This window comes from Bactrocera tryoni, chromosome 4 (genome assembly GCF_016617805.1).
Source record: "Bactrocera tryoni isolate S06 chromosome 4, CSIRO_BtryS06_freeze2, whole genome shotgun sequence".
Taxonomy (NCBI): Eukaryota; Metazoa; Arthropoda; class Insecta; order Diptera; family Tephritidae; genus Bactrocera; species Bactrocera tryoni.
In genome coordinates, this window is record NC_052502.1 from 11,390,859 (window position 1) to 11,418,054 (window position 27,196).

Sequence of the window (27,196 nt, forward strand, 5' to 3'; positions counted from 1 at the left end):
GGTTTCTTTGTGTGGCGTTGTACTTTTATAAAAAAAAATTGTATTTTTTTTCTTCCTTTTCATTCTTTGAAGCCAATTGGAGATTCCAATTATAGCCAGGTCCTTTTCCACCCGGTCTTTCCTCTGCATTCCCCGGCAGATACTGCGTAGAATACTCTCAGAGCTGGATCGTTTGCATTCATTCGGACGGCATGACCTAGCCAGCGTAGCCGCTGTCTCTTAGTTCGCTGAGCTAGGTCAATATCGTCGTACAAGTATAACGTACAGCTTATCGGTCTATCGACTGCGGTATTTCACTATTTCCAATGCGCAAAGAATCATTAATCTTTCGAAGAACTTTTCTCTCGAAAACTCCTAACGTCGCCTCATCGGATGATGTCATTGCCCATTCATCTGCACCATATATCAGGTCGGGGATAATGTGTGACTTGTAAAATATATTCTTTATTTGTCGAGAGGGGACTTTACTTCTCAATTGCCTACTCAGTCCGAAGTAGCACCTGTTAGCAAGAGTTATTCTGCGTGACGTGTTATTCACAGTGACGTGAGAGTCAAGTCGCGACTGTGACGACTGTTTGTTTGAAGACAGACCCATTTGCTTCGCTTCCCTGTCCAACCTGGAGAAATCAGAACTAACGGCACGTTGTTATAACGACGTTGTTATAACGGCGTTATTATCATTGGCGGACGCCAACAGTTATACACTCTTGTAGACGATTATATCTTCTCTATTCAGCTCCTGAGCTTGAATATTTTTTAAGAAGTCGCACGATAGGCAGTCGCCTTGTCTGAGACCTCGTTCCCTTCAAGTTTATAGCTGCGACAAGTGTTGATATAAGGCATAACCATTTTAAGCTCATGTTCTGTAAATGGCCAATGCCCTGTAATGGTAGCTGTAAGCCTGTATATAATTTTCTTCGACCTATGAAATAAGTACTTAATTTTTATCTTGTCATAATTTGGCTACATCCCTTTCACTACCCTGCATTTGGTTGTAGATTTTCATCATTTCTGAGTAACTAGTTCAAATTATTGTGCCCCATGGACCTAAGGCCGCGGTGCATTTCTCGTCTAATAATAACTAGTTCAAATTGTGTATTCAGTTTCCTCTTGATGATTCCTAGCGGACACGGTATTGTTTCTGCCTCGGATTCATCTAGAGAGGCTCTTGACTTAGCCAAATCGTCTGCTTATTCGTTGCCGAAAATGTTCGTGTGACCGAGAACCCACATTATGGACAAATGGAGTTGACCTGCGAGTGAGCTTCAAGCCTTCCTACACTTGTTAACCACGGTGTAATTGATCTATGGTGACGACAAGACTATTAGTGCCGCCTGTTTCTCTGTGCAAATGGTGAGTAGTAAGCTTCACATCAATGAGGTGTTCGAAGCGTTGGTGTATTACCAAATGGTCTGTCAAGATTTTTAGTTAAAGTGGAGTTAGCGCAGATGGGTTTGCATTGAAGAACCATAGTAAGCTCTTAATTAATCTCTGATGACGGCTGAAAAGAATGGGAAATTGACCGACCGCAACTAAGCTTCGCGATGATATAAAATGTAAGGAGAGTTAGTAAGGACTTACCGAACTCCTTTTTGAATATCTTAATATATGTACATATGTAGTTCAGTTAATGTAGTTTCAGTTTGTCGATTTTTGGACGCTTAAGGCAATTTGATTGATGAATACACTTTGGAAGTTCGAGGAGTTCCGTGGTTTTCAGGGTTAGGTTAGGTTAAATAGTCGATATTAAAAGGGAATCTCTCTTGAACAGCTTATAATGGCGGTCCATTGTGGTAACTAGAGCTTCTATAAAAATGTATCATAAATGCTCTCATAAATCGACAGCGCTTTGAGCCGATTAGAAATTTATTGATTATTATTGGTTATAGCTGTTTCAAAACAATATTATTTTATGAATTAAGTATACAAAATTAATAATGAATAAATAATTTGAGAATAATTTTGCTAAAAAAAAATTCAAAATTGGACCGACATACATATGTACATATATACATACTATATGTGTATATACTTATATGTACATATGTGAGTTTGTATACTTTCGCGAATACGATCAATGAGGGGAAGACTTGCGATTGCGAATACCGCCATAATAAAGCTGACAGCGTTTACGAGCAAATGGGAAACGCTGCAGCATTCGCGCATAATGATCACATGGATCACAATGATCGTTGCAAAACTGCGAATGGGAGGCAGGCAGGGTCAGTTGCACAGACGCGCAGTCATTAACGGCATCAATGATTGATGAGATTTACGCGAGTACAATAAAAGCAATAACAAGGCCTGATTTTCGCACAATAAAATGCGTTTAACACATTTTACAACAATGCTGGCGATCGTAAAATGCACGCTGCACGAAGGCATCGCCAACAAAGCGAAAGAGAAGTTGGAGGAATATGGTAAAAAGGGAGCATAAAATGCGCTGTGAGATGTGTTAACGAGCGGGGCTACAATGGGACCACCAGGAAGCGCGCAAATTTCGCTTTTGTTCACATTCCGCATGGAAAATGTGGAGGGGGTGGAGAGGGGGAATGTTTGCATTTTTTTTTTGCCTTTTTTTTGTCATATTTGTTGTTATTGTTGATGGGCCTTGTTCAACTTGTTTACATTTTTCGCCTTTGTGAAAATTTTAAATTTTTTTGGGAAGCAAATGTAATTGCTTTGCTCACCTCTTGTTTTTGTTTACGAATTGGGCGCAAGTTTATTTAGTTTTTGGCTTTCGCCATTATTTTTCCACACTTTTCTTGCAGAGTGTTTACATTGGAAGACAGCAAAAAAAGATTTAAGAAGCCATTTATTAAATTAAAATTTTTCTTCTCTATTTCCAGTGGATCGCGCTATGAGTCCAGCACAGTCAGAGGATTCCGGTCTGGCACCCGATCGTGGCACCACTTATGCAACAATAACACTGCCACGTGACAACCCACACAATATGGGCATCACATTTGCAGGTGAGTTTGGGTGCAATAACCTCAAAAGGGAAGCACTCGAGAAACGAAAATTATATAACGAATATTATGACTTTATATCTTATGTTGTTGTGGTGTGTGTCCTTCTCATAGGCCTGTAGGAAAACGCGAATTGATCAACCAAAGCTTCAGTTGAGGAATTTTGTCGAATTTGTGCTAGTTTTCTCTCGTAGACCGGTCGTGAAGCAAAATAGCTTCGTACGGAGATAGTCGGCATTAATTAATTTTTTTCGCACGATATCGCTGAAAATATTTCTATATTCAACAAATATAGCAGTACTTTTGTTATTGATTTTTTTTTAATTTTGTGACACAATTTTCGAAGCAGTTGGCAACCCTTATCAAAAATATCTTTGACGGATATATATTTTTTAAAATTTTTCAGTTCGCTGCTCATATATTCATATTATAAAAAAAATCATATTAATTAAATTAAATACATGGCAACCTTGTTCACACACTTATTAAACTTATTAAATTTTATAGTTATATTGATGTAACTTGTTAATATTTTTCAAATTAATTGAATTAGAAACTTGAAACATGTGGCAACCTTTAAATAAAAGTTTCGAACACTAAGTTTTGTTAAACCACGTTATTGCATTATACTGCTGATATGCATTTTTCCAGTTATTTTTCATTATACTTTTTAAATAGGTGGCAACCACCTCAATATTAAAAACTTGAAACATGTAGCAACATTTTTCAAACTTAATTTTGTTAAACAACTTTTTAGCATTATAATGCTGATATCCATTTCTTCAGTTATTCTTCAATATATAATTTAAATAGGTGGCAACTATCTCAAAATATCTTTTACCGTAAGCTTTCTTGAACCTGATTATCCGTAGCAATTTTTTTTCAATTTTACTACAAATTAATTAAAAAATAAAATAAAATTGTAAAATAGGTGGCAACTCTCAATAAAAAATTTTTCCCACATTAACTTTAGACAAATTTCTCAGCTTGTTTGCAGAAATTTTTCATTTCTTTAGTTTTTTCTACCTTAATTTTTTAAACAGTTGGCAACCTCTCTCAAATGCATATCTCTAACACAAATTTATAAATTTCTAAACATGTGGCAAAACTTTTCAATAATCATTTTTCAACAGTTCCGTCAAATCACTTTTTATTGTTAGTTATATTATAATACCGTTACTGTTTTTTTCAGTTATTCTAAATTACTTTTTTAAAGAGGTGGCAACCATCTTAAAGTAATTTTGACATACAACTTTTTTGAACCTTCTCATTTATAAATCAAATTTTAGCAATTTTAAATAATGTTAATCCATTAGAGCTAAATTCTCAAACACGTGGCAACATCTAAATTTTTCACTTTAGCTTATCATAAGTTTTTCGGTTGTATTAGCAACATAATAACTTTTTTTTGAGTTTTTTCGATTTTTTTTAAAGAGGTGGCAACTATCTTAAAGTATTTTTCACATAAATCTTTGTTGAATCTTCTCATTTTAATACCAAAATTGTAGCAATTTTACGTAATGTCAACCTTATAGAGCTAAATTGTGAAACAGGTGGCAACACCTCTATGTTCTACTTTAGCTTTTCTTATGTTTTTCGTTTGGATTAGCATTTTATTAAAATTAAAAAAAAAAATGTTTTTTTGACTTAAAATTTTCAAACTTGTGGCAACATTCCATTTTTTCTCGCGCTTCTATTAATTATTGGTGCTGTGGCGTGAAAATAATTTTATTTTTCCTGCAGGGTGTACCTACAAAGCCATGTATTTGCGAGGGTATGCACTCGTGCTGCTCATTACCACTGCTCACCACCATTTAACCCGCAACAATTAGTGCCACATTTTTCTAAATTTAACCGATCGAAATGTATTCATTACGAAATCATGTCCAAATCTCAACCTCCGCCACTTCCGCTTTGGCTGGCGGCTGTGAAGGGGTTCGCCTTGTAGAATTGTATCACCCATTGCACAAGCTACATTTATAGCTACATTTGAGCGTATATATGTATAACTGTGTGTGTGTGTGTGTGTGCGATTGGGAAATGTGTGCGAGTTTCAATTTTCATTCTGAGAAATTTGACATCACAAATCTCTAAAAGCGTGCGCGTGTCCTCAAAATGCACGACATGCCTCGTCTCAATTTATTTGATTGATTGATGGACTGACAACATAATCGGCGAGCAGATTACTTTAATGCCGCCCAAGCAGGGTTGCAAATTATTCGATCAAAATAGTTGTACATTTAATTATCAAATATGACAGCTCGTTGATGACCAATAAAAGTTTGTATCGAAATACTCGAGTGGGTTGAGCCCAAACAGACGAACTTTGTTTGTTTACTGAAAAATCGTTAAAATTTTAAAGAGAGAGAGAGAGAGAGACACATTTGTAGTCCCACCATATGTTCCATACCAATTGCGTAAGCGCTAGAATGCAGCAATGTAAACGTATTTCGATTTCGATTTACATTATTAAATTATTATTTTTGAAAATTCCTCGAAAAATCTCTTTGTTTCCCAATTGGTGAATGGTGAAAGCCCATATGTATATATTTCCGGTAGCTTTTTTTTCCAACTGCAGGCAATAAACACCATTTCTTGTGAAACATTGACCCAAGAGTTCTTTGTACTTCTTGCAAGAGGGCTGCATGCACATTTATAAAATATATTTTTGTAGGTGAAAACAAGGAAAAAACAACATGCGTTTTTCTTTATGAAATCTATTCAAGAAAATTCTCGAAAATCTGTGAGTATTATGCCACACTTTACTAAAAACTTGTGACCGAAATGACACAGAAATTTGATATTTATAACCAAATAAATACACATATAGCATGCTTTTTCCTTTAAAATAACAAAGTCCTCAAGTTTGGTATTTTAAAGATAATTTCGGAAATATACCGTCTATGAAGACTACTTAACTCTTTGAACCAACCTTGCAACAAATTCTGCAGCTCCGCAGAGTATAACTCACCACTAAAGTGCCGAATGTTGCTTTGAAACTAGTTCGTTCGAATACAGCTCATTGACTTAATGCAGCGCCACAAAATGTAGTCTAAATTAGTTAGATTAGTTTCTCAACTAACAGACCTATTTCTTGCTATGATTTGATTTCCAAAAGTTCTTCAATAAGGCGATGATTTCATGTGCGATATGTCCTTTTGCACAGTTCTTCGGTCACAATAAAGTACTTGGACGGATGACATGGACTTCGAGAGCTGAGAAGTAGTGCATTACCATATTTGCCTGTGACGCGCCATATTGGCAGCAACCTAGGCTCCATCTGTGGTTTAAAAAATTATGAAATAATTTTAGTACTTTCTTAACACTTTCTTCCCAATTTAAATCACAGCAGACGGTGAGTGACTCTTCCTTTAATCTATAGTTATAGGTGATAATTAGCCCCCTACTATACCAAGATAGTGGAAAATTAAGAACCTATTCCTGAACTAATTTCCGGATGGGGGATATGAAATGGTTTTTGGTTGCTCTCTAAGACTTACTTTAAAATTGTTTTCGAGTCAGAAACTCTATTAGGGCGACAGGTTAGATGACTGATCAAAAATCGCACGTGGACTGTGATCATCTTCTTCCATACAGCTTCTGCAGATGGCGTCTGGTAAGATCCCCAACCTTACAGAATGGCTCCTAATAGGGCAATGGCCTGTTAAAAGTCCCACTACTAGGCAGAAGCTAGCCTTACTGAGGGCAAAAAGATCACCAGATATCTTGCAATCGACCATGAGGCAAAAGGCTTTGGTGACAGCGCATCTACGGTTGATGACCCAGCGCTGAGTGATTGGTCGCTTCTCTGAAGGTGGCTACACTCCGGGGTAGTTGATCTGCTGTTACCTTAATGGCTGCAACCTCGGCTTGGAAGACACCGCAATAGTCAAGAAATCTGAAGGTGGAGTTGATAGAGAGCTTCTGACAGTAAACCCATCCACCAACCTTCCCTTAAGCTTTGACCCATCCGTTAAGAAGCCCACTGCCCCTCTCCTCCAACGGATTCTTCCCATCCACAACTCCCTCGTCGATAGATGGGAAGAGAAGGAGCAGCCAGAGTTCGGTTTGGCGACTCCACGATCCTTGTGATCCGGTATGAAGTCAAAGTGTGTAAGGATATCCGAGTGTTCAGAAATGTGTTCTTTTAAAAACTCAGATTCTCTCAGCTTGATAGAAATTTTCATAGCCATTTATGGCTTGCACTATATGCAAGATGACGTTAAGTGCCATGGTTGGAATGGACCTTAATGCACTACACATGTTGATGACTGCCGCCCGTTGAACGTTCCAGAAACTCTACTAAATATTTCGATATTATATTTGAACTATCTTTTCGATTGGCTATAAATACTGCCTAATATAGTACAGTGATCGTGTTCAATTCGCCACTTCTCTGCTAGCTGCTAGTTTAAAATTTACAAATGAATCAACAACAAAGATACATAGTCGAATATCAATAAAAGAGCGGAGAGAGGGGATATCTCAATATAGTCGTTTAACATCATCATCTTATATTTCTAGAATGGAGACTCTAGTTTATATTTGCTTGATATTTTATTTAATCCAGTTTTCTTTTCGTTTTGTCACTCTCCAAATTCCTGGCAAATTGAAGAAAATTAATGAAAAGAGATTGGAATTTTAAAAGCCAACATTTCTGTTTAGACAATTCTAAAAATCTTATCTTGTTCAGCTTTAAAAATATTCCATTTCATCAAAGTTGAAAAATATTTCGAAAATATTATCTTACGGCACACATAATTAAAAATGTTTCACATTATACCCAGTATATTCGAATATAGGCACACAGGCTAGTGTATGTACATATACATTATAGACGCTGTTTAAAAGTGAGTCTCGCAAATCCCATTTAATGAAGCTTTCCCATAAAGCATTTAAAATTTCTGCAGAAATCGTCGTCATGCCGCCAACCATATACAATTGTTTATATGAATGTATGTATATATGTATATAAATTAATTTCATTTAAACTCTTCGGTGATTTATTGTTGGCATAAATTTCTGAAATTCGCCACACTTAAGCGAATGTTAATTGGGTGTCTTGCTCCGTAACATGTGTTTTCGCGAAGAACAAATCAATTTTTTCAAGAAAAGAATTTAATATAATATGACAAATCGTCGGATCCCAGGCATGTTTTAAGGTCTATGGTCTTTGGGGATTATCATGATAATGCCAATATAATAGTAATCTTGGTAGGCTAACCACTATTGAGCTAAAAGTTATCAACCGCGAAGCCTGTATCAATAAAGTTTCAAATACCCGAAAAAAGCTTTAAATTTTAAGTAATATTTCTGAAATAATCAACAAGCGCTTATGCACTATTTTGCGATAGGTCCCTGTACTGTGAACTTCAAAACTGCTTTATATTAAAAGAGTTCCAGTCAGAAAGATTAATGGCTCAGTAAGGACGTTTTGGTTATGCTTTCAAACACCTTCTTCTAAGTAATTTTGAAAGGAGGATGAAGCCTTACAAATTCTTTGAAAAATACATTAGTTTTAATTGATTTACTATCTTAGATAGCGGTAAATCGAACAAACAACAGCCGTACTTCAAATAGGCTCGTTTAATCAACAGCAGAACTAATACTCGTAGCAAGACAAAGTTTCAGTCAATTGAAGGATTCAGAGCTATATTTTCACGATTCGAAAAACCTTTGAAAGTTGGAAATCGAACAGACTACAGGTATAAGCTGAAGATACTTGTGAGAGAATAGCAAGCGTTTATACCACCTCAATGAGCTCTCAACTTGTTCTCTACTTTTACATTTAATTGAATAACTGTGATGTTTTTTTCACACTGATATACTATTTTTATTAAAAGAGGAGATTTCAAACATATTGTCAAAGAAGTGGCGAATCGAAGAAACTTATGAATAGTTTTTTTAGGCATCTTGTTTTCTTGAGGAAATGAAACGCACATATTACTCATGTTATGGTCAAGAACTTAGCTTTATTATAAGGAAAAGGGTCTGCCATTATGTTTTAAAATGATTTGAGCAAGTGAGTAAAATCCTCTGAGTGCCATTCACTTGGTAGTGGCCAGAAACGATTTTTTTAACTAATGGCTCAAGCAGCGCACGACTTCTGTTCTTAGACCAAGTACCCTCTGAGTAGCCAAAAAACATCCGTGTGAAGGCGAGCTAAAGTGAAAAGGCGAAAAATTCTCCCCAAGATTGTGCGCTGGGTTTGGGACCCCACGTAAAAAACACCACCAATTGAAAAGACCGAAACAGCGTCTGATGAGGAAATTTAACTCGGCTATAACCGCGTAAGCTGTGTCTACGCCAATAAAGAAGAAGAAGATTACTGTGGATGGCTCGACTAAATTCCAGCCGAGAGGCCAATTTTCCACCATTTTTTGCAGCAATCGGGATCGTGTGTCAGGAATAACGCACGGAATATTTTCTTCCAAGGCGTTAATCGTCTGTGGCTTATCTGCTTAGCCTAGGGTTTTTAAACCGCACGATTTTGGAGGCCACCAAAACTTTCGTTCCATAAATTGATTGTTGTGTTGGGTGTATGGGTGTATGGCATGTAGCGTCGTCGTATACGAACCAACGGTCGTCCACATTACATACGCCATTTAAGGCACGAAAAAGTTATTCAGCTCACTAACGTTCCCAGTTGACATTATGGCCAACTACAGTTTGAAGATATCCGGAAGTTAGATTAATTTTTCTGAATAAAATTTTCTTATGAAAATTAGGTTCGGTGGTCACCTCGTTTTGGGACCATTCATCAAACGTGCGACGTGTTTGATGGTCGTTCGACTTCAATCCTTGCACGAGCTTAGAGACTTTATAAGCCAGCAAACCAAGATTCTTTCGCAAAATCTGCCTTAAGATGAATGGATATAGCTTCAATTATTACGCGCGATAGTGGATGGATTAATTCGTTAAATTAATCCGCTGAAGAAGTGCCACTGGGGGAGCCTTCTTGGAACTTTTGCATGAATGTCACTTTACCTGGGCGCTTAGTTCGTTCAAATCCTTCAAGTCCCCGGGTCCTGATGACATCATACCCACGTAACTGCAGCGTACGGTCAAGGAGTCATGCAGCTGGTTTTACGATCTACGTTATTGTGTTAGATTAGTATAAGTTCCGAAGGTCTGGAGACTGCTTTTGTGTAACCGCGAGATCTTTCTGGCCTAGAGTATAACGGAACGGATCTACTGAGCTACTTGCCCTGAGCAAAAATGATCTTGCCGCAATCGCAAAAGTTCTTACTAGACACTGTCCAATAGGCATTCCTGCGGTAAGGCTTAAAATCTAACTGGACGCTAGTTTTCAAAGTTGTATGGAGGAGGGTGGGGTGTAAACATCAAGGCACTTTCTCCTCCAATGTCCGGCTGTTGCAGAACTGAGGCTGAAATATCTTGGTAACCCTACCTTAGGTGAACCATAGCCGATACTAATAATAGCCGCCTCAAAAAGTTTGTGATAGGCTCAAAGTGCTCAATCTGTAGAGGTCTTATGATCCAGTTTTTAGGAGGCGCCCTGCGTTTTGGGCTGCCCAAGTGAGATACTCCTCGGAATCGACCTATTAAGCTAATCTAACCTAATCCGAGCATAAATCAAGTAAAAGCTGAAAAGCTGAGAAGAAAATATTGCCTTATTGAAAACCACATGTCCAAAAACCTATACCATATATGTACATATGTATACCTATACGATATTATACCCTGAACAGGGTATATTAAGTTTGTCACGATGTTTGCAACACCCAGAAAGAAGCGTCGGAGACCCTATAAAGTATATACATATATAAATGATCAGTATGTTGAGCTGAGTCGATTTAACCATGTCCGTCTGTCGGTCTGTCCGTCCGTCCGTCCGTCCGTCTGTTTATATACGAACTAGTCCCTCAGTTTTTAAGATATCCTTTTGAAATTTTGCAAAGGTCATTTTCTTTTCAAGAAGCTGCTCATTTGTCGGTTCGGCCGATATCGGACCACTATAACATATATGTAGCTGCCATATAAACTGAACGATCGGAATCAAGTTCTTGTATGGAAAACTTTCACATTTGACAATGTATCTTCACCAAATTTGGTGTAGATTATTTTCTAAGGCAACAATGTAATATCCGAAAAATTGTTCAGATCGGATTACTATAGCATATAGCTTCCATACAAACTGAACACATAGTTACTAAAAGAAATGCACCTGTGAAGGGTATATTAGCTTCGGTGCAGCCGTAGTTAACGTTTTTTCTTGTTTTATATTAACAATGCTCCAATATTTTTAATATGAAGGTGAACTTGTAAATTTATTTAAGTAGATATTCCTCGACTTCGTGACCATAAAATCCGACATAAGTATTATGAAGTATCTTATATATCCATACACATACATACATATGTATATATTTATGAACATCATTAACGCCCATACTTTATGAGAACACTGCCGCACATTCGTTTGTTTTTTTTATTACCAATTAAATCATCTTTTAAATCCGACCAAGAATTCTGCGATTGATAAAATCCGATGATGCAATTGAATTCTTCAAGCATTAGGCTATGAGCGCATTAATTATTACAATACAATTTAGCTTATAACTGATTAAGAAATGTCATAAATTAAACTGGCTGCTTAAATAAATCATATCGAGCGAGATTTCTAATCTCGCGCAGGCGGCGAAGAGCGCCAGCAGCTGAAAGCCGAGCGCCGCATGCTTAGCGACAGACGCCACATGACGACGACGCTGCAGTTGCCACTGTCATTGCGGTCGCCGCAGATCAGCGGGCGGTGAGGGTCGCGCTGATAATCGCTGGCAATGCCCAGTTGGCGCGGGCGCGGCAGAAGATTCAGCTGGGCGGCGCTGAGAATGCGACTTGGCAGCAATGAAGAGCGAAAAAAGTCATTTCAATTTCTTTTTTGTTTTAGATTTGTTTTTGTCTTCTCGCTATTGACCGCATGTCTCGAGTCTCGAGTCTAGACAATCACAACGCGACGCGACGCGACGTATCCAAGCATGTCAACATTGTTGCCGAAATCACCACATGTTGGATAGCCGCATGAGGAATCTCAGACGTTCGCCGGCAAATTGAAGAAATTGAAAACAAGAAAAAAATCCCAAAAGCAAAGCGAAAAATAAAATATTGTAGAAATAAAAACAAGCGAAAAGGCCGAAAGAAAAACATTAACAGCAAAAGGAAAATAGCTTGCGAGTATTTGCATATGTTCGACAGCGTGTAATGAAGAAGGCCAGCAGACGCTGTGGGGAAATAATGGAGGCGGGCAGCCAAATTTCCTGCTATGCGACAATGACAACTTTGGACTACTTTCATGTGTTATTGTTGTGGTTGTTGTCAACATTTGGTCTATTATTGTTGCTACAGCGGATAAATGTTTGTTAGTGTATGTGTATGTGTGAATATGCTGATTGCTTCGCCAAAGTAATTGATATGGCGGGGAAGCAGTTGCGGCAAATACATATGTACATACTTCTATATTATTTAAATGGATATTGGATGGATATGTACATACATTTTATATACATACATATGTGTAAGTATATATGTACATCATGGCTATAAAAAAGAAACTGTCTGAAACATTACAAATTTTGGCTAACGCTGCGGTGATCTGTTTTTTGTTCAATACTCGTACATAAGTAAGTACAAAGGAAGGGAGGTTAATAATTCCTTTTCTTGAAAAGAAAGGGTATAGGTAGACAATTTATCTAAATAAGTATTGATAGCCGAACGATGGATAGTTTTGCCAATTTTTGGAGAGTAGCGAATCGAACAACCAAGTGGTATAAATAATTTCGACTGGTATAAAATATACATGAAGAGAGAAAAAGAGCAAATAAATCATGTAGACCGGTATAATTAAAGAGAGAGAAAGAGAGGGACATAGAAAGTGAGAAAAAGAAGCCGGTAACGAAGTCATCACATACTCTCTCTTTTAGTTTAACTGGATATCTTCATTGTTAATTTTTAAAGGAAAACATTGCTCAAACATACGTTCACCAAAGAATCTAATGGAGTCACTAGGAATGCCACTGATCCCGAAAAGTGTTGCATTTAAAAGCAACAACTCGAGGCCGATCTACTCGAATCATATTTTTGAGGCACATTTCTTCTGAGTGTGGAACAATTGTTACTAATAGGGCACCTCAAAAAAAGAGTGGTGTATGTTTCGTGGCAGGAAATCATGTTTCCGAGTATAAAATTTTTCCTGGAGACCTCATTTTTCGTATATAATGTAAAACAGCAAGGTAGAAGTATACTTGTTTTTAGGTTTTATACCAGGCGGGCTAAACCGTTTTGAAAAAAATTTATATTTGTTTTTGGTAAAATTGAATTTTATTACCCAAGAAGTTACCATTCGGATAGAATATGGTGATATTGCAAATTTTCGACACCTTTTTTGTTGTACGATTTGTTGTTATTTTTGATTAGAAATAGATCTCAGTATACGGCTTCCCAACGGTCGTTATATTGAGGACTGAGGAAGAAGGTCGATTTTTCTAACATTGGGAGAATTAAAAATACGGCGGTTGGAGAAGCAATTCGAAGCTCAATTCGTGTAATATGTCAACGTTTTCATTTATTTAAGATAGGATGTATTGCCTCGATTGTTGATTGAGCAGTTCCCACATTGCACAGAGCTTTCTCATACCATTTTTTTAAACCAAACCTTTTTTTGAGATCTTTAGAGAATCAGCTATCACTATTCATCTAATTTTACAATCATTCAAAATCATTTTGTATGTTTTTTTGGTGCTTTGTACACTTTGTACACCCTCGTTTTCATTATCCTCGGTACTCCTAGTGGTAGTCACTTTGCCCGGCCTAGAATCCTTCCAACATTTATGAAGAATACTTTCGGTTTCAGCAGTGATTTTGTTTTCAAAATGAATTAGATCATGGACGAACGATTCTTCGAAGATAAATTGAAGGTTTGGTCTATCAAAAAAATAGTAGGACAGGCTAAAAGATAGGCTCTTTGGGAATTAAAAACAAAAGACAACTATTCTATCAATAGTTTTAGTACATTTCCAAACTGTTTAGTAACATTTTTGAAAAAAAAAAAAATATTTTTCGAGTTACACGCGATCTTCGACGATATTAAAAAAGCTACTACGTTAATGATTGCAGCTTCTCCTGGATGTAACCTCAACTGGAAGACGTTGTCATTCTACGAACCTACATACGAAAAAAATGAAAAATTGGCAATATAGTCAATTTGAATTTTATTTGACGTTTCTGGCCTGGATTAAATAAAAAAAATCCTGTAGATCTTTGTATGGAGAACTATATTCAGAATACATTGTGGCAAAAAAGTACCCGAAAATTGTAATTTAAAATAATCGAGTAAATGACATTTGAAAAAAATGTATATTTCCAAGTTGGTAGGACTGTCCATTATTACTATTTTCAATATCGAAAAAGGAATTTGTCTCAAATTTTTCATTTCTAACCAAACCTCATATGTGGTATCGTTGCGAATAACGGAAAAGACTTATGGTGATTCAGTTTTATCGCAACATAAGCCTAAGGGTGGTCCACGGCCTTCAAAGACGGTCAACGATCTCTTGACATGCCTCGTTCTGGACGACCTTCAACCTCTTCAACGGATGAAAATATTAAAAAAGTGAAGGATATGGTGATAGAAAATCGTCAGGCAAGTTTTAGAGATATGGCAAGGGAGCTCGACATCTCTCGCTAGTCCTTTCGAATGATTTTGGTGGATATTTTGGGTACGAAACGCGTTTTTGCTCAGCTCATTCCGATAATTCTTAATTTTTTTTTCAATTTCAAATTATGTAGGTGTGTCCTTTAAAATCTAGTGCGAATAATATTACTCAAACAGCTTGGTAATATTGCTCAGTGATGTATTCAGCCTTAAGAGAAGCAGAAGAAGAGGAGCATTTTATTTCAAATTTGATAACAGAGGTATTGAAATTGCTAAGATAGGATTCTTTTGATAGGGAAATATTTAGAAAGTTGTTGTTGAGCAACATTTACCTCGGAAAAGGGTTTTTTGTATGCTCGTAATTTTCTTGTAAGTATTTTCGTATCCCTACATATACATATATACATATGTACGCATGGATACGTGTGTGTGTACACTTTTGTATACGACTCTTTGGCACTCGGCCATTTGGCTACGTCGTTTCGGTCGCATGAATGACTTGATTTGTGGCAGGAGGAAATGAAAATTTATTTCGCTACGCACAAATATAATCAAATTTCACAGCCACGCAGCGAAAGGTGTCACACGTAATAGCCAAACGGCGGTGCTTGAGTTGTATGACCAAAGAGCGGACACATTAACAGGCACATATGTACATATATGTATATATATACATATATCCATGTATATATGTATATGTAGTGTATTTGTGTATGTATGTATGTATGTAATTTGAAGCGTTAATAAAGGTGCGCGGCATTTTATAGGCTCAACTATTGAACACTTCAATGCTTGCATTAAAAATGGCTAAAATTGTAACAACAACAAAAGCAACAACTATGTGCCTATATTTTATAGCTAACGATGCATTTTTATAGCGATCAGGCCGCCACAACAGACTTTTTTTTCTTTTTTTCAAATATATGTTTATATCGTTGTGTCTGTCTGTGTATGTGTGTAAGCAATAAAAATGCAACACTTGTCTGCTAAATAAATAAACATACGCAGCAGCCTTAGCACACACGCACATAAATACACTTACCCACACATATAAGCCTCTTAAGTACAATCGGCTGCCCACAATTCGCCACAATCAGTGCATCGGTGCGTTTCTAATGATTCCACCACAAATTGCAGCGTTTCTTTACGGCTTCACCGTCTAATTGGCAATTTTGTTTATTTATTTATTTATCATTTTCTCCCATTTTCTTTCTTTTTTCCATTGCATATGCACACAACGACGTTTCATTCATCGAAAACGCCTCGACATCAATTGCATTCACACGTGGCCTTTGGGGTGTGTGTGTGTGTGCCGGTGTGTAGAACGCAACGACCTATCGTATCCACCTGTTATCGGCGCGCTCAGTCCACTGGGTCACGCTGCGGACTTTCTAGCGCCCGGCGATCGTATTCATCAAATTGACGGCATCTCAACAATTGGGCTGAGCAATCAACACGTCATGAGCATGCTGTGCGGCGCTTGCGACGGCTCCACAGGCGCTGGAAACAACGGCTCGAATTCGGGAGATGCGGCCGGCGATGCGCGCAACATACCCGCGGTGGTGGAAATCGAATATTCGCTGCCCGAATACAGTGAGTATTGTGTTGTTTTAATATTTTTCAATATTTTGTTATTGTTTCAAACTGTAAATGTAAATAATAATGAGAATCTCAAGTACTCGCCGCAATGTGGCACTCTGCGAATGCATAGTTTACAAACGCAACAGCTGAGCAACATGTTGCTGGCAACATTTGTATAAAAACATTAACCCTTGGTTGAGCGTTGGGGTCTAGACGGCACTTGTTTGATTTTTATTTTTGAAAAGTGATTGACTAAACTTTTTTCTTTTCAAATATGGACTGAAGACCAAAATAGGGCTGACTTCTAGGTTTTGGCGAATTACACATACAATATATAATGACAATGAGATAATTCATAGACAAATAACTACTTTGGAAATATAGTACAGAATAATTTTTAAGGATTTAAACATATATTCGGACAGCATTATTTACTCCCAGTAACAATCAAGTGTTTTGTACTCAGTAGACTTCGTCCAAGGCTACGCCATTTGTAGTTTCTGAATAGTTCTTTAAGTATTAGACTAACTTATGTTATAAGATCCAATACTCTTAGGGATAACTATAGTACAAATAAGCATATGAAATGAAACCTTGTAAAATATCGCACTCGCTGAAGAGATCTTGGGAGATCTGCTCCCTACTTGTGATCTACTCTTGAGCAGTTGGAGGGTTTTAAGCTATTTTTTCGATTTCTTGGATCAATGCGAGAACTTTTGAAGTTGCAAGAGCCTTCCAAGAAAGGCTGAATCAGAGTCCTTCAAACCAGGCTAGCTAAAACACAATTTTCCTAATCTGTTCAACTCTTTGAGTGTAAACATTACTTTGATGAGGGTCAGATCGGCGTTTACTGCAGGAACTGTGGTATGAAGAGATCGTCTCACAATTGACCACTAAATTGCTCTTGATTCCTAAGACTTAAGCTCTATTTCGAACAATGAAAACCTCGAAGGATGTAGAAATATCTAACATATTATATTCAGAGGTTACCAGGACTATTCTATTCTACTATAGGAAGCTCCCGCAGATTATAGGTCAATTTCAAAATCAAATTGGGATATAATTCGGGATATTAGTAGATGATCCTTAGAAAAGTTTATTTTCCACAAGGTATCTAGCTATCTATGGTAAGTACCTAAGTGTTAAAAGCTAATCGGTTTATAAATCGTTCTGCGAGGTAGGTTAGGTTAGATGGCTGGTTCCTCAGCATGGTGTGGGAACACGCTGAGACTGTTATGTACAATCCTTTGTAAAACTAAATGAAAATCTCGTGTAGTGGGATATCAGCTAACGGCGAAACGCCATAAAATCTGTCAGAGGCTGTTTAGGTGATTTATTTCTATATCCGTTATTTCAACTGGATGCCTAAAAGTATGAGATCTGTGGTGTTTTAGCTTTGATCTGGCAAAGGCGAAACATTCGAGGAGTAAGTGCTAAGATGATACTAACTCATTTTCTTTCGAACAACTGATGCCGCTGGCATCTAGTAAAATGTTCCGTCTAACCGTGTGAATAAGTTCGGACAGTGCCTAGAAGGTACGCTTAGTTATATTTCTACATAGGAAAGAAAAACCTTGACAGTATTGTGTAGGAGAGATGAGATATTGTAGACTGTTTGACTTAAAGTGTTGTACGGAATATCAAAAATTTTGAGGTTATCGAAGACAAAGAAACAGGTCGAATAGAAAAATAGCAAGATCTCTTACAAATATAATACCCATAAATACAAAATAAAAGTTTTTTAAACACATTGTTTTTCTCTTTCTTTCTTTCCAACTTCTTTTCACCACTGAAACTCTGCGCAATTCCTTGATGATCGCCACAATGCTACTTTTCGCTGCTCGATCTTTTATCCGATCTGTCGTCACTTGTCTTTAATGGAATTTTCACCGCGTCTGATCGACTGTCGAATCAAATCAATCGTCACCGGAATCACCAACAATGGCGATCGATGTGCCAACACTTGTGAACGGAATTGAATGTAATCTCAACGCCACCGAAACACACTTGTTGTTGTCTGGCACTGGGCTGCAACGCTTTGTTTATGTGGATTTCGAATTGAATGAATTGCGATTCTTCGACTCGCTGCAGTCTCCCAGAATAGCTTGTGCGTCACATCGAAATTGGCGCAGATCACTGTGGAACGTGAGAGCGGTTGCTTGGGGCTGACGCTGCGCGGCGGCGGCGATTTTCCATTGATCGTCACGCACGTTCGACCGCATGGACCCGTCTACAAGACCGGACGCATCAAACCGGGCGATCGGCTGCTGCGTGTAGATAATGTAAGTTGTTCGTCAATCATGTACAAATGTATATATGTATATGATATGTGCTATAAAAATAGTGGCAAATGTTGAGTGCGCGTCGTGTAGTGGCTGTCGTTTGTGCGTTGCGCTTGACAATTTCCACCTGGTCTCGTGAAAGTTTTTATTTTAGTTTGTTTTCGGTTTTTGCTCTAATGTTCTTTGTAGCTTTCACTGATTGGCAAGACATTGGCTGAGGCACAACAGATCATCAAGTGTGGCGGCCACGTTTCCGGTTATACAAATCTGACTGTCGAATATGATGTGTCCGTCGTGCAGAGTGTTGAGTTTTCGATGGGACCGCTGTTAATTGAAATCGACCGTCCGATGAATGATAAATTGGGCCTGGTGTTGTGCAACTATCCGGCGACTAGTCATATGGATCATACGAAAATCGACGAGGTCAGTGCGGCGGGTGTTTATATAGCGAGCATAATGCCAGCGAGTATTGCGGACAGGTGAGTGATTGATTGCATGGTAGTGGGTAAAGATTTTTCTTCAAAATAATAAAAACAGGGGGTCACACTAATAGTAATTTTAAGAGTCTTCACAAAAGTGGAATCGGATCGTATGTTGATGTTATTTATATTCTTTTCATCAGAAGTTAATGACAAAAGTCAGTGCCTGCTAGTGAAAATTTAGTAGTAGCCGTGAGAGTCTTCTCCGAGGTATTAGTACCCCTCTTCCAACTCACAAATTCCACCAGCTCCTTTCCAACTTAAATATTACAACTGAGGGGTTCTGAAAAGCATTAAAAACCATGGTATGAAATACGAGTATATATGTATGTATTCCGATAGTCGGGCGTTGGTGGTGATAACTACATCGTCAGTGGTCTAATCTAAGATAGTACAGAGATCGAAGGAACGCTTAAACCCGAATAATTCAGCGTTTTTCTCATCTGAAAGCCGCTTGATCATATTTCGAATAAAGAGCATTAACGAGGGAGGCGAAATCGAAGCATATTTAATGGAACCACAAAATATAAAGTGTTTACTCGAAGTACTCCTGAAAAAAACTCACTGTCGTGTAGACTGAATTAGTGGGATTAGGTCAGGTAAATAGGCTGATTTCTCGTCAATACACGACTAATGCCACTTGGCCTGCTAGTGACACTTGTCTATTGTGATGCCCAGACTGTTAGGTATATATCAAAAAGTCCGTCGCATATCGACAAAACTAGAGCTTGTCACAAATTTATTGACACGGCTAATATAAATTCCAGCCAATTCACCGGGTTCGTAAAACCTATGACAACCCAGATGCGTCAGAACTTTAGCCTGACAAAAGCTGAACAGTGGAGCAAAAACTGTGTTGATGTCTTCCTCATAGCAACTTCGACAAGTTCCGGCCTTCAGAATCTTTAACCTCAATGCGTGAGTGCCAATGGGACAATGTCCAGTTTGGACACCTATCATTATGGGAAGTGCGCCTTGTTAAGAGCTTGTAGTTTAATCGACCTTTCACAATCCACTCTGAGCCAGAAGTCTTTCGCAACTCTACTAGTGTTGGTTGCTGACCAACGCTTGCTGAGCTCACGCATAGCCGTAGCTCTAACGCCTTATCTTGCAAGCTCACCGGCTTTACAATTTCCGTCGATTCCGCAGTGGTCACTCCTTGACGAGCTTTGAGCTCACTGTCAGCGAGCTCTAGGCCTGTATATCAGCTCTGCTTTCTGCTAACTCATGGAATACAGGATTTGTCCGGAATGTAATAAGACTGAGTCGATTTAAAAAGATTTATTGAACCAATCGTTACATTTCTTTAAAGACTTTCAAAATAGGCTCATTCTGCGTCGATGCAGTGCTTCTAGGGCGATTTCCACGCATTGAAGGCGTCACGGAAGGCATTCTCCGGAATAGCCTTGAGAACCGGATCCTCTGTGTCGTCTCAAAATGCTTGCCTTTCATCGGTCTTTTCAGGCAAGGAAACAAAAATAGTCCAGGGGCCACATCTGGGCTGTAGGGCGGCTGCGAAAGCGTTGGGATGTCAGTCTTGGTTAGGTAGCTGTTTACAAGAAAGACGGTGTGAGGCGAGGCGTTGTCGTAGTGCAACTTCCATTCGGCTGTGATTTCTTGTCGGACACAATTGACCCATCGTTTGAGTCTCTTGAGGACTTCCACGTAAAAATGGGCGTTGTCGGATTGTCCAGGAGAAACTATGCCTTTGCTGTCAAAAAAAGAGAATGAGCATTGTTTTCACTTTGGATTTGTTCATTCATCAACGACCTCTTCCTGGCCCTTCAAAAAGGTCTGGTACCACCGAAACACACCACTTCTTGATAAGCAACATCTGGGTAAACCTGTTTGATCATACCAAACGTCTCTGTCGCAGATTTACGGAGTTTCACATAGAATTTAATTGCTTACATCTGCTCTAACGAACGTTGCATTTTCGGCTTGCACCACGCACAGAAACACGTCACGCGAAAATGTTTGTCAGGACTCTCCAGGTTCTCAGAGACAACTGACCAGCCGCTCGTTCGTTAGCTAGAAACGCCCTCTACTGACTTCAGTCGGTGCGTGCACGCTCCAAAGTACAGTCGCGGCGGAAGAAAACCAGTCCTATTACTTTCCGGACAAACCCTGTACTGTCGATTTGGTCATCTTCAATTCAATTTTATTTGAAGTGTCAAAGTTGTTCTTAGTCTCCTGTGGTGTCTGAGAAAACGTTTAACTCACAGGATAACTATTCAAATTACAACGAAGGCTCATAGAAGCAGGTATGAGGTGTTTTTAGTCCAATAGGGTATCCGCTATACTTTCATCCTACCACCAGCTGTTGGTTCATCACATCTCAATCCCTTTCTCTGAAATCTTAACTATTTTACAATATGACTTTCCTCCAGCAAATATGTAAATAAAGCTCTGTTTTCCATTGCAGATGTGGCGCCTTGTCTGTGGGTGATCAAGTGCTCTCCATCGACGACACCATAATCGAGAATTCAGCCTACAGTCCGGACGAGGTGATGACAATGTTGGACGCGAACACGGGACGCGGCTACACACAGATGCAAATTATGCCGGCGCACGCGTTGACGCGAAGAGGTACGTTCACACATCTCATACGAATATGGTGTGCTATATACCGTTAGAGACAGTGCTTGGGCGAAGCAGTGCATGGACGCGTGTTGTGTCTGCGACTTGTGATTTCTCTTTTCGCTTCTGGATTTGAAGTTGTTGCTTTTTCTTTTCGCCGCTGGTTGTCAGCGTTGACAGCTGAGCGCAGCCGACTTGTCGACATATAATCATGTTGTTGTTGTACTTACAACTTTTCGCATTCTAGAATAGTGAGTTTCGGCGCTGGAATTTTGTCCAAAATTTACAAATGCTCCGTTCTTCGCTGCGTGTTTTCGAGTAATTACAAAAACAAAGTGTTGCAAGCTTTTGATTTATGCGACATTTGCATGTCGTGTGACAAGTAACAATGGCATTGTCATGTCGCTGGCGTAATGTTGCACGTCTGTTGACAATATTTTGCGGTAACGTGCGTTGGTTGGCGCCTAAGTGATGGACGATCAAAAAGTGAGTTGTTCTTGAATGAAGGGTTACGGGGTTAGAGATGCAGATTTGAAACATTTTCGCAATAAATTTTAGTTTGACGGGAGAAGAAGGTGGAGCGATTGAAGAGCGATGCATTTTTTGAACTTTCTTATGCCCGAAAATTAGAAAATACTTTAACCTATCTACTTACTGAATAAAATTTCAAGAGATCATCTATACGGTGATCTGTCACTTAAAAAGCGAGAGGACAATGCAACAATTACTTTTTTAAATGCATTTAAGACACTTCACAGAAACAATGCAGAGAGACTATATAGCTAAAATGAGGGCACTCCCTTCCGGTACCATTTTTTTTGGAAGATCATTTTAACAGCGTTCAGGACCAAAGAAAGGGAGACATCTGCCTGCAGCCGGCGGATACAGTGAACTATGTAGGGCTCATCTTGGATAGCAATCTTTCATGGAAGCGGAATATCGAAGAGAGAGCAAAAAGGCATCGATTGCTCTATGACACCAAAGTCAAGCCCATTATGTTCTATGGTGGAATGTGGTGGCGGGCTCTAAAAAAGACCACACTTGCAAAGAAACTCGAGAGTGTTCAACGGGTGGCGCTCATCAGCATGTGTGGTGCGCTAAGGTTCACTTCAACCATGGCACTCAAAGCCATTTTGAACTTAATGCCCGTAGGCATCGCCGGCAGGTGTATGGCCGTGAAAATGGCTTTTAGACTCAGAGAATCTGGGTTATTAAAAGAACGCGTATCTGAACACTCAGATATCCTCACACACTTTGACTTCTTACCGGATCACTTGAATCGTGGAATCGCCAAACCGAACTCTGGCGGCGCCTTAAATGATCAGCATGACGAGCCGAGTTGATTTAGCTATTTCCGTATGCCCGTTTGTATAATAGCTTTAGATATATCGATCTGAAGTTTCCCGCGCGTCCTTTACTCACAAATAACCTACTAATTTGTCGGAATGGTCGGTATTGGATCACTAAAGCATATAGCTGCCATACAAATTAAGCGATCAAAATCAAGCTCTTGTATAGAAAAAAATTTTATTTGACCAGCGTTTTTTACGAAATTCGGCATGGAATATTGTCCAAGACAATGCTACAATATCCGAATATATCGTTCAGATCGAGCCACCACAGCATATACATATGTACCTGTCATACCAGCTGAGCAATCAAATTCCAGATAAAGATCTTTTTGCACCCTTTTATGCTAAATGAAATGCACATGCGAAGGGTATTATGGTTATCTATTTAACTGTAGATATTATTTCTTTTATACAAACTATTTCCGGTATTATCTAACAAAATTTCGCATTAAAGCCTGATATTACTCATACGCAGTGTGCACCAATCTATTGTACACTTTTACGGGCTACAGTACATATCTTCAGCAGTAAATATAATTGTACTGACAGCAAAAAGAAACAAACATATTTTTACAAGTCATAAATACATACACACATATTCCGGGCATATAAAATTGCGCTCATCGCGGTACTTCGCATGCGAATTGTGGTTCCAATAACGCATAATCTCCAAATTACCAGCCAGTATACAACCAATTGGCGGCCGCCATAAAACAGAAAGTAATATGAAAACGCTAAAAAATGTGAATAAACACGCAAACAGCGATGGCGCCCACATCAAAACGATCTGCGCCGAAGACCTGTAAAGCGAAGTGTTGGCGGAGCCACTGTCAGCCGCAATTTGACTTATGTCAATTTGAATTTGTGACATTTGCTGATCATAAAATAACACACAGACACATACATACACACACATATAAAAACAAATTGGCTTGCGTAGGGAACCGTAAACACAGTGGTACATATAGCCGTGCAGCAGCCTGCGGATTAAGTTCTCAGAGACACACTTCGAGTGTGACAAGCGGCACTGTGGCATAAAGCCATTTGCTATTTTTAAGTTTTTATTTCAAAACACATTTCTTTTGATCAAACGAGGTATGCAACAACAAATGTTGCTGTTGTTGTGTTTGATTAAGGGACTTTATTAAATTTTATTACATTTCCGTGTGCCACTTACAAATCAAAAGCATAAATTTACTGTAATTATTACGTTGATAATCTGTTGTTACTTCGTGAACGTTCGTTCGCTTAATTCGATTTCTTTATTGCGGAAAACTCTTAGTGGAGTTGGCAGTATTTTTTGTTTTTGGTGGGAACTTCGCGCGAGAGAAGATAAGTTGGATTCCTGATTCTGAGTTTTTCAAAGTGTTCCACAATGAGAAAAGATGGGGAGAGAGAGAGAGAGGGAAACAAAGAAAGAGAAAGAAGGAAAAAGAGACATAAGTTGTGTGTGAGAGAGAGGGGAAGAGAGATCATTGGTTTTTAGATCTATTCATCTTGAAACACTTTGTCAGGTCTTAAAACTTCCGACAAACTTTTAAGAATTTTAGTGTTTTTCATACTAATTGTATAGAACTAAAGTGAAACTATTTAAGCTTCGGATAAAAATTGTCTTATTTTCGTCATTTCGTCGGAGGAAACATCGAAGTAAATTGTAAATTATTTCACTTTTTTTTTTAATTTTAACAGTTTTTTAAATTAGCTGATTTTTAGGATCTCTCAAGAAAGAACAAAAATTATCAAATTTTTAAGAAAATTAAAGCAAGAAAGAATGTGGCTCTCTCGTTTCAAAATTTTTTCAAAACAGGTCCAAAATTCAGTTATATTATTTAGGTAAGGGTTTGCCAAATGACTATCGCGGCTGATTTGAATAAACTCCAGTCGTGAGGTCTAGTTTAAGAACACTTTTTGCATCAATTAGGACTGTATGCCAGCGCCTAATATTTTTTTTCACGGTCTCAATCATCTGGGGCCTACCTGTGAACATAAACAACTTCATATAACCCTACAAAAAAGTATCCATCGGTCTTAAATCGCACGATATAGGAGTCACGTGGCAGGCCCACGATGTGAGTCTCACCAAAAGTTTGCTACAATAACTTGATGATTTCGTTAGCTGACATCATGTTCGAACGAAAGATGGTCCACATCAACATCCTTTAATTCAGGCACGAAAAAGTTGTAAATCATGGCTCTATAGTGTTCCACATCGACAATAATATTACGGTCGTCTTCATTTTTGAAGAAATACAAGTATGAACCAATGATTCCCTCTGCCCATAGAGCACACCTAACATTGACTTTTTGAGGAGTTAACGACGTTCAAACAATTTCTTTTGGATTATCATAGCTCTAACTTGTTTATCGATGTACTATACTTTATCACTGAACAAAAATTTCTTGTAAACATTTGGATCGGTGACCATCTCATTTTGGCACCATTTATCGAAGGCGCGAAGCGCGACAATCAAAGTTCGGTTTCTATTCTTGCACGAGTTGGAGTTTGTAGTCCCGAAAGCCAAAATTCTTCCGTGAAATTTTCCATAAAGTGGATGGACACAACTCCAACTATTTCACGAGATGGCGGTTGGACTTATTTGAGTCTTCTTCGATAACCTGATCCACAGTAGCAATAATGTCTCCGACGAGCAAACGTGCTGCAAAACCAATCCATTGCCGGTCAAATTCCTGACACAGCTGGGTGATATTGTTTGCAGAATATTGGACGCAGCGCGCGAAGTAAACAATTCTTTTAGTAGTAAATTTGAACGATATGCAAATGTTGTTTGGGGTCTGTTCAATATAACATGGCAAACTACTTGTAAATTGTGTATAATTCAAGTAACCGATCTTCAAAGGAATAATTTTGAGTGAAGCAACTTTTGTTATTGTGAAAAAATGGCTAAAAAGGAATTTCGCGTGCTGATAAAATACTGATTTTTGAAGGAGAAAATATAAATTGAAACAACAACTTGGCTTGATGATCAGTTTGCAGACACTCCACCAGGAATATCAATTATCAAGCATTGGTAAGCTAAGTTTAGACATGATGAAATAAATACCGAAAACGGTAAAAGCAGTGGACGCCCAAAAGCGGATGGAATAGTTTTTATTAACTACCTTAAAAAAGAAAGGACAACCAGCAGTGATTATTATATAGTATCATTAGTACTATAGTTTGAGGGACGAAATCATCGAAAAACGGTCGCATTTGAAGAAAAAGATAGTGCTGTTTCATCAAGGCATTGCTCCATGTCAGAGATCAGTGAAAATGTTGCCAAAAGTCCAAGAATTCGGTTTCGAATTGCTTCCGCATACATCGTAGTCTCCAGATCTGGCTTCCAGTGGCTATTATCTGTTCTCAGATCTGAAAATAATACTCGCTGATATACAGTTTTCGACGACTGAAGAGGTGATCGCCGAAACTGAGACATACTATATTTTAAAGCAAAGGACAAATCCTACTAAAATGGTAGCGAAGAGTTGGAGAGGCGCTATAATCACAGTATCGCCTTTGAAGGCCAAAGGGGTGTTTAAATATGGTTGACCGGGGACTTTTCAATTTATCTGATTTATCTGTTAAAAGATCCATTGAACCATTTTACAGATTAAAATAAATTTTCAAATTTTTTTGTGTATTTCAATCATCTGTCTATTGTCTAGTGTAGTATTTTTGGTGCTTCAAAATTCCTGAAAAATGTTATACAAATATGCTTAAGGTCCATAAGAACATAATATCTTACAAAATAAACTTATGATACTCCAAATACATGATTTTCAAGCGGAATGCTATAAATCTAGTGCAACATAAAATATTTTTAAGAGACAGATATTGGAAAACAACTTAAACTTTTAGGGAAAGGTCATATAGAACCAATCGGGAGATATTGTAAGGGCATTTAAAGGTGTCAAATGGATACATGGTAGGAAGTATACATGTTTCTTTGTATGTATATACATATGTACATATGTATGTATAAGTCTGTGTTGTATGTGCAGCAAACCCTTTGACTTGTAGGGATTTGATAGAACAACATAAAATCATCGTGGAAATATGTTTAACAACTCCAATAAATTCATTACACACATACAAGCATAAACACATACTCTCACACATTATTACATGGAAGAGATTTGTTTTTCCGCTTTTATTGAAATATTTATTGGTTAACGAATTTTTAGAACGCGCAGCTTTTTCGATTCAACTCTAGAAAGTTCATTTACATATGTACATATATCCATTTATGTAAGTATGTATGTATGTACATATGTATATATGTGT

At 38.1% G+C, this 27,196-nt stretch overlaps 1 protein-coding gene across 3 annotated transcripts in view; it reads left to right on the forward strand.

Moving 5' to 3' along the window:
* The window catches only part of LOC120775407 (glutamate receptor-interacting protein 1), a 68,107-nt gene that overhangs the window by 36,661 nt on the left and 4,250 nt on the right, over positions 1-27,196 (forward strand). For all 3 annotated transcript variants that reach the window (XM_040105571.1, XM_040105572.1, XM_040105573.1), the window contains 5 exons: positions 2,850-2,972; positions 15,964-16,233; positions 18,313-18,503; positions 18,693-18,982; positions 21,408-21,571. In XM_040105571.1, coding sequence (XP_039961505.1) covers positions 2,850-2,972; positions 15,964-16,233; positions 18,313-18,503; positions 18,693-18,982; positions 21,408-21,571 — 1,038 coding nt within the window. The remainder of the gene's footprint in view (positions 1-2,849; positions 2,973-15,963; positions 16,234-18,312; positions 18,504-18,692; positions 18,983-21,407; positions 21,572-27,196) is intronic.